This window comes from Mangifera indica, chromosome 8 (genome assembly GCF_011075055.1).
Source record: "Mangifera indica cultivar Alphonso chromosome 8, CATAS_Mindica_2.1, whole genome shotgun sequence".
Classification (NCBI taxonomy): Eukaryota; Viridiplantae; Streptophyta; class Magnoliopsida; order Sapindales; family Anacardiaceae; genus Mangifera; species Mangifera indica.
This window is the reverse complement of record NC_058144.1, coordinates 8,837,999-8,851,436: the sequence shown is the minus strand read 5'-3', so window position 1 is coordinate 8,851,436 and position 13,438 is coordinate 8,837,999. Positions and strand designations below refer to the sequence as shown.

The window sequence follows — 13,438 nt, the reverse complement described above, 5'->3', positions numbered from 1 at the left end:
ATCTACTTTTAAACCTGTTCCCTAAAATTTTAAAACTCAAATATTCATATATCATGCAATTTCTATTAAAACTTGTTCACAAGTATAAAGGTAAAAAAAAATTTAACTAATAATATTAAAAAAGTTAAAATTTTACTTTTTTTTACTTTAAAAACTATTAATTTCTTTTCATTAAAAAGTTTAAAAAATTACATTTTTTTCCCATAAGTTTTATTCTTTCTCCTTCTTTCTCTAGCTAACCTCTTATCTATAAATCCTCTCTCCCACCTCTCGAACGAAGACACAACCACAAACACAAAAAATCAAAGTAACAATCTTTATTTTTTATAATAAAAAATTACTTGAACCAAACATACACTTAATGAAGTAATTATATATTCACTATATATAATGATAAATGGAAATAGTGGGAATAAGTGGTAAACACATGAAAGTTTTTAACATGATTTAATTTGTTGTTTGAAAATTTATATCTCTACATAGAATTACAACAAAGAATCGATAGTTGTTATGAGAGTTTATAAAAAAATTTTATCTATTCAGACAACAAGAATTTAGAGCTTTTATCTTTGTACAATATTTTATAATTAATATTCTGATTACATAAAAGTAGGATAGTTATATAATCTGATTTAGTAATAGATAATAGTTTTTTCATGTAGATACGAGAGAAAATTGGATACATGTAATAAGTTAAAGCATCAAGTGAATCTCTTCTCGTCGCCCTTTGAGTAGTGGAACTTCTGCCTATTCATTATTACAACTTACAAGTAGTTTTGTTGAATCAATATTTTAAAACATAGGGCGTGAACAGAGTTTTGTAAAAATTATGGACCTGTCAATTGCTCTAAAAAACCTCACCATCCGTCGTCCCTAGATTTTACACATGGAACTGCGTCGTATAGGCGTAGCATACTATAATGAATTCTTTCCTGCATTTTGACACATCCCGACACACCTCCCGTCGAAGAAAAGCCATTAGATGAAGAAAGCAGTTCCGTAACACACTCCCTTCCTCTCCTCGTATAGATCACCAGCAGCACCGCCTTCATAACCATGGACAACAGGAACATCGTCGTTTGCGACAATGGCACTGGGGTACCTCTTTCTTCCCTTTTTTTCGTTTACTTTCTTTAATCTTCTGTCTCACATGTTTTGTATCGTAATTCAATCAACGATAAGAGTTTTTCAATGAAATTAGCTTTTTTAATTCTAATTAGATGCTCCAGTTTTCTTTTTTTATTATTTGTGATTCATACTGTTTAGATCTGCTCAAATATTAAATTTTGTATTCGGCAATGTTGCAGAGATCGTTAGATGTTGTCAGTAATAGTCCGATTAAAATTCAATGTAAAATTTAAATTGTTCTTTCTTCTTATATTGAATTTGACGGTTATTTTTGTAGCAATTGGTTTGGTACTGTTGGAGCGAAGAAAGTAATAGAATGGAAGGAAGACCATTTCACTTGTCTGGTTGGAAAGAAATGAGTTTAAGGATATTGTGATCAAGTGACCAAACAATGGTTTAAATTTCCTCTAAAAATTATGGAAAGTAGCCATTTCTTACAAAATAATAGAGAGTAACCATTTTCTATTTTTCATGGTATCAGCTGAATGGATGGAGAATAGAATTGTTCATGTTCTCTTGTTTCTTTTCCTGCTTCTCTACCCTATACCTTCTTGTCGTTTTTATTTATTTTTGGTAGAAAATGGAACAGATATTCAATTTCTATCTGATGTAATAACTCAACTGCATATTAAATCCATTTTTGGTTACTCTTTTCCTTTGCTTTGGTTTCATCCCTTTTTGAAACTATTGCTTTGGTACCGTCCTCTTTTGAAACAATATTTAAATTACTTAATGCAGTATGTCAAGTGTGGATTTGCGGGTGAGAATTTTCCTACTTCTGTATTCCCTTGTGTGGTGGGGAGGCCAATGTTACGGTATGAAGAGTCGCTCATGGAACAAGAGCTCAAGGTGAAACTATACTTTTTAAATTTGAAATTATCTTAGTCTTTTTAAAGATACACATGCAAATGCATACTTAATTGTAATCGTGGACAATCATGCTTAGCACATAATAAGAAGCCTTTTTCCCTGTTTCATTTATTTATTTATTTTCAAATTCATTTAGGATATTATTGTTGGAGCAGCATGTGAAGATTTGCGACATCAACTGGACATATCTTATCCTGTTAACAATGGTATTGTGCAAAACTGGGAAGATATGGGTCACGTGTGGGACCATGCTTTTTTCAGTGAATTAAAAGTAAGCTTTATGGCGCTTTTGGTTATTGTGGATATTTATTACAGATGGCCTTAATCCTTCTTTTTTCTTTGATGTTCTTATTATAGTTTTACTACATTATAGCTGACTCATGTACATACTCTATCAACAGATTGACCCGGCAGAATGTAAAATTTTACTCACAGATCCACCTCTTAACCCCTCAAATAATCGTGAAAAGATGGTTGTGATCCAAGTTTTAACATAATATCTAGGCAATTGGTACATCCTGTTATCTAAAATTAGTAAATAATGACTTTGGCCTGACTTGACTTTACAGGTGGAGACAATGTTCGAGAAATACAACTTTGCTGGTGTCTTCATTCAAATCCAAGCTGTTTTGTCTTTGTACGCTCAAGGTGCTTATGAAGATGTTTGGAGGTTTACTTGGCATTAACTGATTCCGGCATATTTATGCATATATATATATATATAAAATACACATAAAGGGAAGGAAGAGTTTGTTCTTCAGTTTCTTTCAAAGAATTACAATAAGCAGATTCATGATGACTTCAAAATTTTCTATTTTTGTTGAAGTAGCTGCATATTCTTACTTCTTGTCTGTTTTCTTGATTTCATTCCCCTTTGCATGTTTTCTTGAGCTTTTTTTGAATTTGCCACAGGTCTGCTGACTGGACTAGTTATTGATTCTGGTGATGGTGTCACTCATGTGGTAAACTACCGAAAAACAAGTTTTACATAATTTATCAGAATCCTGCAGCCTGTTATCTCTGTGTCTTTTCTTTAGTTTATTGAAAAATGATAAATGAGTTATTAGCAATAAGACACTCTACAGAGTGCTTTGCTGATGCCTGGCTGGGTAATTCTAAACCATAATTTCCTCTACATTTATCCACAGGTTCCAGTTGTTGATGGCTACTCATTCCCTCATCTTACCAAACGAATGAATGTAGCTGGTCGGCACATAACATCCTATCTTGTTGATTTACTTTCACGGAGAGGGTGATGGCCAATTCTTTGTCAAAGGATTTAACAAGAAAATTACAATTCATATTTCTTTTTTGTTGAATGTTCAATTTCTGTCCCCTAGGTATGCAATGAATAAGACTGCTGATTTTGAGACTGTTAGGCAAATCAAAGAGAAGCTCTGCTATATAAGGTGAATGCTAAATTACTTGCTGTGGAATAATTTTGTGGATCTTTTTGCATGATAATTAAATATCTGTTTTGTCTTACTGCAGTTATGATTACAAAAGGGAATATCAATTGGGCCTTGAAACCACCATCCTGGTTAAGAATTATACTGTGAGTTTATTCACTCATTATCTTATAATTTTTCAATTTTGTTTCAGCATAAATTCTTAATTATTTTTATGTATAAAACTAATTTATTTTGATCAGCTGCCTGATGGAAGGACCATTAAAGTAGGAACTGAAAGATTTCAGGCCCCTGAGGCTCTTTTTACACCAGTAAGCCTTTACTTATATTTGCTGCTATGTTCTGTATGTTAAAATTTTCCATGTGATGTATTGCCTGATCATCTTGATATGCTATTAGCCTGTTACAGAAATCCAGATGCATTGCATTGGTAGTTTAACTGAAATGGCATACGCTATTTTTTTTGGACAAAGAATGGTAGATTTTAGTGATGGAGAAAGAAGTCACAAAATTTTTGAATCTATAATCACAAATCAAACAACCATGACATTTTAATTCATCAAGAGCAAACAAAAAGTTTATGGTATGTGCTATTAGTTTGTGCTAAACCAGTGCTTGTTTGAACTGTGTATGGATTTTAATAAGTTGCAAAATTGTAGCATGAGTGGTTTATATAATAATGAATAACCTGATTTAATAAATTTTACTAGCATCAAAGAATTATGAGCCATCTTACACAATGTGTTAATGGGTTTTATTCGTGAAACTTAACAATACTTCCTTTCTCAGGAACTTATTGATGTTGAAGGTGATGGAATGGCTGATATGGTTTTTCGCTGCATCCAGGAAATGGATATTGACAACCGTATGATGGTACAATGCATGTTTCTTAAAAATCTGGTAGTTGGTATGTGATTCTTTACTGAAATTTTATTTCTATCTTTGCAGTTATACCAACATATAGTTTTGAGTGGAGGAAGCACCATGTATCCTGGACTGCCTAGTCGGTACTACATTCAACTGCTTTTTGCATCACTTGAAACTTGACATTCTCTTGTTCTTAATGTACTTTGGTTGGATTCATTTTGATAACCTAGGAAGGCACCATAAAGTTCATCTTTTCTAATTCTTCTATGAAAATCTCACATAAAGATGCTGAAAACTATTAACTTGCTTTATCTCACACATATGTAGTTGGGCTTCATGAAGATCAACTATTCCATGTCTGTAAAACATTCTTAACATAATTGAACTAAAAAGGCTGAGAACTGTATCCGGAAAACATAATGATACATCACCTCTCCTTTTTTTCTGGCATCTTCTCTGTCAACAAGAATGCTTTTGAAGATTTTTTAAGGGCACGTCTTTTATCATGGTGGTGCTGGTAGATTTCATATGGTGCACTATCATGAGGTTACTTTACTTTTGTTTCAGCCTAGAGAAAGAAATCCAGGATCGGTATCTAGATGTGGTTCTGAAGGGAAACAAAGATGGGTTAAAGGTGAGATCTGAGTCCTGTCTGTTATAAGTTAGAAAGAGAACCAGATACCAAATTATATTTTTCTTCTATATGTAAATAATGGCTATGAGTTTTATTTTGTATGAGTGAACTTAATTACTGTAAATCTCGTGTAAAAGAATAGACAAAATCTTGGTGTTCTAGGACTTCTGTAAGTGATTATCAAATTAAAAAATATGATTCAAAAAATCTTTAGACAGCAGGTAAGATGCAATTGGTAGAAAATGAATGTTTTTGTGGAAAGCCTAGAAGAGCACAATCTTCAATTTTTTTCCATGTTCTTTACGTGTGAACAGAAGTTGCGATTGCGAATTGAGGATCCACCAAGAAGAAAGCACATGGTATATCTTGGAGGGGCAGTTCTTGCAGGAATCATGAAGGTCTCTCTCTCAGACTGTCAGGAGTGGACTTGAGTTAGAAGGCTTACTCTTAGGGCTGGATTCGAGCCGAGCACATAGAGTTGGCTCGAGTTCGAGCTCGGCTAAGATCGGCTCGAGTTCGAGCTTGGCTAAGATCGGCTCGAATTCGGTTCGGTTCATTTTTTGTTATCAAAACGACGTCGTTTTGTATCAAAAATTTTAATTAGAAAATCTGACGAGTAGCTCGAGCTGGGCTCGACCGAGCCAGCTCGAGCCGGGCTGGAGCTGGCTCGGTTCGAGTCCAGCCCTACTTACTCTGACGATAGTATAAACTATTTTCCCACATTCTCTTCCAACTTCTAAACATCTAAGAAGTGAATATTTATACTCATGCAGGATGCACCAGAGTTTTGGATTAACAGGGAAGATTATATGGAAGAAGGACTTGAATGTCTAAGCAAGTGTGGTGCAGCTTGACTTTTCTGATGCAGTCTGCCACTGTTTTGACTGTTTCAAATTCCTCTGATACAACACCCATACAAATGACGATACTTTGAAAAGCTTGTGAGAGGATTGTGAATTTATTTGGGTTTTATCCTGTGCTGTCATCAGTAAGCCTATTGGTATTGGATAGAGTTTCACAGCCTCAGGGAGTGTTGTATTCAACAAGTCGTAAAATTGAAAAACAGTTTATCATTATGTATATTCATAAATTTGGCCATCAATGTATATTTGTTGTATTTCAGCTGAGAGGCTAACGAGGCTTAGAGCTTGATTTTGACTGCCCAATGTAATTCAAATTGAATTCCCCTTTTTCTTTCTGGCAGGAAATGATTTTCTTGAAAGATATATTACTGAGTTTGAATTCTATGATAATTATGTTGATTTTATTTAATATGCAGCTTGTTCTAAGATTCCTTGATGGAAAGAAGGAGAAATAATATTGGTTTTTGTATACCAAATTTGTTGAGATGTTGCGATCAGGTGATGTACCATTTCTTTGCTTCTATAATAAATTACGGTTAGATGAACAAGAAATACTAAACTTGTATTGCTGCAGTCTCTGTTAAGGAAAGAGCTCCTTCTGTAGATAGGAGCTAATTAGATCAGTGTGAATATGCCATGTTCTTATAATTTTTGGATTTTCCTAAATGGAATTACTTGTCTATTGCATATTTCAACTTTGTTATTTATTTTCCAAGTTTCACATTTGAAGCAGCCTTGGAGTTGAAATTTTTCCTTTGGCTTCTAGAACTTTTTGCTTAAAGAAAAAGACACCAAGTATATTCATCATGAATACCATCATGTATACAAATAAATTATACAAATTTATCCATACAAACTGAAGTGGTAGTATCTAATTGGCTAATTTTGATATGAGAGAAAAAGTAAACAATCACATCACTCAGTCACAAACAATCATATTAGTTTGTGTAGTTTATTTATACGCATAGTTTTATTCATTCGTCATAATATTATAAAATAATCTTATCCCTTGTGAGATTTATCATCCTCTCCTAATATTTGTGCAAAATATCCAACAAAATGATTGATACAAGCTTTTGCCTCTCTGGGTTTTGGTTCAACTATAGCAAGTTTCATGTTATGAACTATAAAGTATTAGCAGGTGTTCCATGTTCATAAATAAAAAAAGAGTAGAACATAAATGTTTCCATCAAGTTTACCAGTATTTTGCCAAGGCTTTTTTATATTTTATTTGAATAGGATTCAACAAATGGCAAGTAACCTAATATTTCAAGTTAACAAAAATCAGATCAGCAGCTTAAGTAGCATCCAATTGCAAATTGGGATGCCAACCCTACCAAACACTTGGTCCCATTGCTAGTTGGCCTAACCTCACCCATAACCGATATTGCCAAGGCTAATATCAATACTACAAGACAATCGCCAAGAAACAAATGTTCAAAAAAAAAAATACATTAAACAAATCTCTCCATCTTTTTTTTTTTAACATTTTAATATCAACGACCAAAACTCATCTGCCATACACCAATCCAATCAGTCAAAGCGACTTGTACTTGTCATACCAATTTCATTTACCAGAACAAGCAAATTAAATTTAGACTTTGGGGTCACACATCTTCCATATATATCTCCTTTCACCATTTGCCTGTCATCAGAGCATTGCAAACTTTGTGATTTAGCGGGACTTCAGCATTGAATGTAATTCTTGTGTGTTTGATTATCATTTTGGAAATTTTCGTGCACTTTGTTCGAGGCATTATCTTCAGACACTGTAATACCACATCTAGTTCACATGGTTTGTTTTCGAGAATCAATAAATTATACATGCTGCTTTTGTTTTGTTTCTATTAATAAATTTTCATGTTTTCTCTTGATTTATGCTTCAGGGTATTGAGCTTAAAGAGTCTGTTGTGATGGAGAAGTCTAATGGCAATGGCAATGCATTTCAACTTTGTGTGAAACAAGGTGAGCCAACTTTAGTGACCCCTGTTGAGGAGACAGAGAAAGGTCTATACTTCCTTTCAAATCTTGATCAAAACATTGCTGTGATCGTCCGAACTATCTATTGTTTCAAATCAAATGAGAAAGGAAATGAAGAGTGTGGGGAAACAATCAAGAACGCATTGGAAAAGGTTCTTGTTCACTACTACCCACTTGCCGGTCGTCTAACAATAAGTGCGCAGGGAAAGCTTATCATAGACTGCACCGGGGAAGGGGCTGTTTTTGTTGAGGCTGAGGCTAACTGTTCACTGGAAGAGATTGGAGACATAACAAAGCCAGATCCTGAGACTCTTGGAAAACTGGTTTATGACATTCCTGGAGCAAAAAACATACTAGAGATGCCCCCACTTGCGGCTCAGGTTTTTTAAATAGTCTCTTTGTGGTTTTCTGAAATTGATCTCAGCTATTTTAATCTCTTTGCTATTTATTCATTTTTCAGGTGACCAAGTTCAAATGTGGAGGTTTTGTTCTTGGGCTCTGCATGAACCATTGTATGTTTGATGGAATTGGTGCTATGGAATTTGTAAACTCATGGGCAGAAACAGCTAGAGGTGTGCCACTAAGTGTTCCACCATTCCTCGACAGAAAGATACTCCAAGCCCGAAACCCACCAAAAATAGAGTATTTGCACCAAGAATTCGCTGAGATAGAAGATAAGTCGGGCACCAGTGACCTCTACAAAGATCAAATGCTCTATAGTTCCTTCTGTTTTGACCCTGAAAAGCTTGAAAAAATAAAGATGAAAGCCCTGGAAGATAGAGCACTTGACAGGTGCACTACTTTTGAAGCACTTTCAGCTTTTGTGTGGAAGGCTCGGACCAAGGCACTAAAATTTTTGCCAGACCAACTTACAAAACTTCTGTTTGCTGTCGATGGAAGGCCTAAATTTAACCCACCACTGCCAAAAGGTTACTGTGGAAATGGAATTGTGTTGACTAATGCAATATGCCAAGCTGGTGATCTAGCGGAAAAACCAATCTCATTTGCAGTGGGGCAAGTTCAGGAGGCAATCAAGATGGTTACAGACAGTTACATGAGATCGGCCATTGATTACTTCGAAGCAACAAGAGCTAGGCCTTCTTTATCTTCCACACTTTTGATAACAACTTGGTCAAGGCTATCTTTTCACACTACGGATTTTGGATGGGGGGAGCCGGTTCTATCAGGGCCAGTTGCCTTGCCAGAGAAGGAAGTGATCTTGTTCCTTTCTCATGGAAGAGAAAGGAAAAGCATAAATGTGCTTCTGGGGTTGCCAGCTTCTGCCATGAAGATCTTCCAGGAACTTATGCAACTCTAGAGTACAAATTCATCTCTTCATGTTCATTGAAAATAAATTTATGGTATTATTTTCGTAATGTTGCACTGTTGTAGTTCAATTTGTTTGCGTCATGTAGAACTCTGCTTGTATATTTTGTTCTGTGGGAAGAAAAACAAAGAGTGGCCACGTACCATCGAGAGATTGTACTTCGTACTACTCCTTGCACAAGTGATTCTATTCATCTTCATATGAATATATGTACTGGGGTATCAAAATTTGCAGGCTTCAAGTCAAGTTTAGACCTAAATGAAATAAATAATTTATCATAATATTTATGACGACTATCTTCTTCATTCTGACAGTCTCTGCTTTATTATGATGGACTTGCCTACCCATTTTGGAACCAGAAAACTGGACTCTAGTGCTGTATTTATAATTTCTCAAGAACGAAATTAAATGATTTATTGAAGAGTTTTTTAAACTAATCATCAACCTTCTTTTCTGCTCATGTGACTTCTTTAGACAATTTCTCTTATTGATATGATTTTGCTCTGAGTACTGGACTCAGTTGAACTCGTGTGGTGGGCTTTTTTCCCGTTTGTTTTTGGCCCACGCACATGGCAGACGAATAAGGAGATGACAGAAGAAGTCAATAATTATGTATTGTGTTCGTTGAAAAGTGAAAGCCGCTTTAAAATGGCTTGCACACAAAGTTACATATATATTGTTTTATAATCTTTAATCACAGAACCTAGTTATGATACTTAGTTAGTCTATAAACTTTGACAAGAAATTTTGATGGGTTGGGTGATTTAGGGGTAAGGATACCTATAAGTGTCAAATTATCATTTTATCTTCTATTGAAACTATAAAATATAGGATTTTTGTTTCAAATGTATGTTCCTAGCTAAGTTGATCAACATCCTAACGATGTTCATAGTGATGAATGTGTAATTGCAGGATGAAATTACAAGTTTTTACTACTTCCAGTTTTCTGTGCAACAGAACCCTACCCTTAGACACTGCTCAACCATTAATAGCTTTGAACAATTCTTGTGGACCCTCTTTGCAGTAACTATAGTCTCTTTCATCATCAATATTCTGTACTACCTGCCAGTCTCTGTCTCTACAAATCTGATCATGTAATTCTGTTTTCTCTTCTTAATTAATCCTGCTTACATATGTTGGCTTGGTTGTAGCCATGAGACAATGATGCTCCAATCCTACCCATAACTATAACACAAGAGTAAGAACTAGGTGGTGATGCATAACAGATTATTATGTATTTTGAATCTAAGCGAAGGTGAATAATGTAGAAGCCAAAAGGGTACTAATTCATAAAATTATAATGACAAAAGAAAACTCGAGTGGTCTTCTTTCTAGTTCCTACATAGACTACCATCAATCTTTAATGGTCTGAAATTGAGTGGATTTAGACTGTAGATGCAGAGATTGGCTTGCTTGGATTTGATGGCTATCTGATCGGTTGTGGTTCTGAAACCAGGAACATTACATGAATCCGATGAGCTCCACATTAAACTTGCCTCACATGTAGTAGCAATAGCCGTTTCTCCACATGCAACTCCATCAACAGATGGTATATCTAACCTGTAAACTCCATGTCTGTTTGTAGTTCTATTCACTGAGAATGATATTTGCTCTTTGGTTTTTGGTGAACTCGCTTTGAATTTGCAATCGATTTTGACTTCTGCACCTGGTTAATCAGACAACACACAACACGAGATAGTAAAAAAACACCTTTTTCAGCTAAAAAGTAAATGAAAACTTAAAATTTTGCATTGATGGCTGATGGGTTGTTGAAGTTTTTTACCTGGTATGAAGTAGCTGTGTCTTGAGAAGGTGTTGTTGGAGCAGATGTCACAATAAACAAAACCCATTACAGTGATATGAGCATTGGCATTTTTCCTTGGCCGAATTTCCCCGGACTGAGTCCTAATAAACAAAATTGAAATAACTAGGAAACTTATCATCAGGTTCATGGTGCCAGATTTTGAAAGATAAGAGAGGAGCTTCCGCATGCCTAGACCGTCTGCAAATAGATATTGGTTTGGAGAAACAGCCTACAAAACATTATCATATATATATATATATATAAACACACACACACCCTGGTTTATTGTGTGGACATAGAGTGGCAGCAGTGGGTGGAAATCCAACTGTAAGCAACAAGCTAAGGAGATTCATCTTTTTCACAAGAAACAAAGACACGTGAATGTTAGGAGAGGGAAACGGTACACCTCATAACACGTGGGCCAATAGGAAAAAGCAAGGGACAAAGGCACAGAAAGAATTATACTGACATGTCACTTTTTTCTAATTGGACCACATGGCCCTTCTTTTTAAGATTTTTGGACCACACCAATCTATCATCCTTTCTTCATTGGATCTTGGCTTAAGAAGTTTGTCACAACGGGTTTCGGGGCCTGTTTTTTAAGAAAACAATTTCATACGTTCCAAGTATGGTTGTATTAGACCTAAATTTAGTTGAATTAAAAAATGAATTCCATTTAAATAAGTTTAAAACAAATTTATCTGAGAAGAATTTGAGTTTAAACTCTAGCTTAAGAATGAAATATTTTTTAACTCAAACTCGAGATTAATAGGTATTCAGCTCTCTAAACTTACAAATTTGAAAAAATTTGATACGAATTGGCTAAGACATTATTTTGATCGATATGAATTGATTAAAACGCTCAAACAATATTATTTAAGTCATTTTTTTCTTAGTGACGATATCAAGCTAAGTTCAATGTTTGGTTCAACTCAACACTGTAATTGAATTTAAGCTTGATTCTCCTCAAGTGAATTGAGCTCAAATAACTTTAAAGAGAGTTCGATGAATTTAAGTTTGAACTCAAACTCGACTCAAAGTTTACCCTAATCCCAACCCACTTTGGCAATTACACTTGGACTATTAATTGTTTTCCACTCTTGGATAGTATGGAAGGTTTTGTGTTTTTATTTATATTCTTAATAAGTAATACTATGTGTATTTATTTTGAATACACAAATAAATACACACTTATGTGTGTTATCATGTGATTGGATATTATTTTATCTTAAATTCAAAATCACTCATTCACCGTATGATGCACATTAATGTGTATATATTTATATATCTAAAATGAGTACACATAGTTTTATTGATTCTTAATATATTATGAGTTATTTATTTTCTCAATCTAATAAATTTGAGATTTTTTTTGGTTCAGTCTATGTAATTCGATAGTTGGTTTGAATTCGTTTAGTTCAAATTTGAACTAAGTTTAAGTTAGGGGATTCAACTCATTTTGAAATCAAATCAAATTTGAGTAAGAGAGAGTTCAACTTGGTTTAACTTGCGAGTTAGGTAGATGAGTCGATTCGATTTAAACTTAACTTGTGACTTGATTTAAATTATGTTAAGTAGTTATTAAACGACATCATTTTATCAATGAATCACAAATTCAAATAATGAATTTAAATCATATATTTGAGTCATAGATTTAAACTATAAATTTAAGTTAAACTCGAATAAAAAAATTCTCATTTGAATCAAACTCAAATCATTTTTAATATTGGCTCAATGAACTCAAACCAAGTTATTTTTTATTTGAATTGAACTTAAATCAAATGATATTCAAACGCAGCTCAATTTATATCCACTCGTAGCCTCGAGTCCTCCAGCATCACCATTCTCTCGCCTAAAACATTCTTCATGAATCTATTCATGTTCACACAAAAAGATTGAGAGCAAAATTTATCTACATTAACATCCATTTATATTATCATAATTCATAATTATTTATATTTCAATTTATGACCCAATTTTTCGTGGAAAAAAGAAAACTTTTTTCATCCATGATAACATAATTATAATGTATCATCCAAAATTAAACAACGTTTAAAAAAAATTAACAATATAAAAGTAAAATAGTACCATTTAATTAAAAAATAAATAAAAAGAATAACTTTTTTTTTATAGATTTTACCTTAATATTTTAAATATTAATGCATCCCCCAAAATTAAATTACTTTTAAAAAAATAATATTATAAAAATAAGATAGTAATTTTAATAAAATTATATATACATATTTTAAATATATAGATTATATGTCATCATATAATTAAATGATTTTAAATTAAAAATAAAATAATATATAATTATATAAGAATATATTATTTATATATTAAAAATATATATAATATTATTCTAATAATTTTATCATCTAATTTATAAAATAATAAAAAAAATATATATTTTTTTTTTATAGATCTTACTTTAGTATTTTAAATATGGTAGTTTAACTTTTTTACTCCATTGTAATTGTGATTCAATCCTGACAGCAGCCACTTTTTTTACTGTAATCTCACCAACAGTACCAACTCATTCTCTTTCACCGCCTA

The 13,438-nt window shown here is 33.4% G+C and overlaps 3 protein-coding genes across 5 annotated transcripts; 2 read left to right on the top strand and 1 right to left on the bottom strand.

Moving 5' to 3' along the window:
* Nucleotides 1-904: 904 nt before the first annotated feature.
* On the top strand, nt 905-6,178 carry LOC123223715 (actin-related protein 2). Of its 3 annotated transcripts, none has more exons than XM_044647044.1 (15): nt 906-1,098; nt 1,867-1,977; nt 2,135-2,269; nt 2,400-2,471; nt 2,568-2,646; nt 2,911-2,960; nt 3,147-3,250; nt 3,339-3,407; nt 3,490-3,553; nt 3,650-3,718; nt 4,197-4,280; nt 4,356-4,414; nt 4,842-4,908; nt 5,223-5,339; nt 5,682-5,893. In XM_044647044.1, exons 1-14 carry the CDS (start codon nt 1,057-1,059, stop codon nt 5,337-5,339), a joined length of 1,122 nt encoding a protein of 373 aa, XP_044502979.1. In that variant the 5' UTR covers nt 906-1,056; the 3' UTR covers nt 5,682-5,893. The 3 variants fall into 3 exon arrangements, with proteins under 3 accessions (XP_044502980.1, XP_044502979.1, XP_044502978.1); XM_044647043.1 differs by having other exon boundaries at nt 909-1,098; nt 5,223-5,306; nt 5,682-6,178; XM_044647045.1 differs by lacking the exon at nt 5,223-5,339 and having other exon boundaries at nt 905-1,098; nt 5,682-6,178.
* Nucleotides 6,179-7,279: 1,101 nt separating this feature from the next.
* On the top strand, nt 7,280-9,371 carry LOC123223714 (omega-hydroxypalmitate O-feruloyl transferase-like). The gene is made up of 3 exons (XM_044647042.1): nt 7,280-7,566; nt 7,658-8,131; nt 8,212-9,371. The coding sequence occupies exons 1-3, from the start codon at nt 7,564-7,566 to the stop codon at nt 9,067-9,069; spliced, it is 1,335 nt and encodes a 444-aa protein (XP_044502977.1). The 5' UTR covers nt 7,280-7,563; the 3' UTR covers nt 9,070-9,371.
* A 794-nt stretch (nt 9,372-10,165) lies between these two features.
* On the bottom strand, nt 10,166-11,171 carry LOC123223087 (major pollen allergen Ole e 1). Its single transcript, XM_044646154.1, has 2 exons — nt 10,862-11,171; nt 10,166-10,744 (listed from the first exon to the last, which is right to left on the bottom strand). Exons 1-2 carry the CDS (start codon nt 11,067-11,069, stop codon nt 10,410-10,412), a joined length of 543 nt encoding a protein of 180 aa, XP_044502089.1. The 5' UTR covers nt 11,070-11,171; the 3' UTR covers nt 10,166-10,409.
* Between the last annotated feature and the right edge of the window lie 2,267 nt (nt 11,172-13,438).

Excerpts from the sequence above, each read along its gene's own strand:
- LOC123223715 (XM_044647043.1), top strand. The coding sequence starts at position 1,057 with ATGGACAACAGGAACATCGTCGTTTGCGACAATGGCACTGGG. Across the intron at positions 2,270-2,399 it reads CTTTTTTCAGTGAATTAAAA|ATTGACCCGGCAGAATGTAA; the intron begins GTAAGCTTTATG and ends CTCTATCAACAG. Across the intron at positions 2,647-2,910 it reads TTTGTCTTTGTACGCTCAAG|GTCTGCTGACTGGACTAGTT; the intron begins GTGCTTATGAAG and ends AATTTGCCACAG.
- LOC123223714 (XM_044647042.1), top strand. Across the intron at positions 8,132-8,211 it reads TGCCCCCACTTGCGGCTCAG|GTGACCAAGTTCAAATGTGG; the intron begins GTTTTTTAAATA and ends TTCATTTTTCAG.
- LOC123223087 (XM_044646154.1), bottom strand. The coding sequence starts at position 11,069 with ATGCGGAAGCTCCTCTCTTATCTTTCAAAATCTGGCACCATGAACCTG. Across the intron at positions 10,745-10,861 it reads ACACAGCTACTTCATACCAG|GTGCAGAAGTCAAAATCGAT; the intron begins GTAAAAAACTTC and ends CTGATTAACCAG.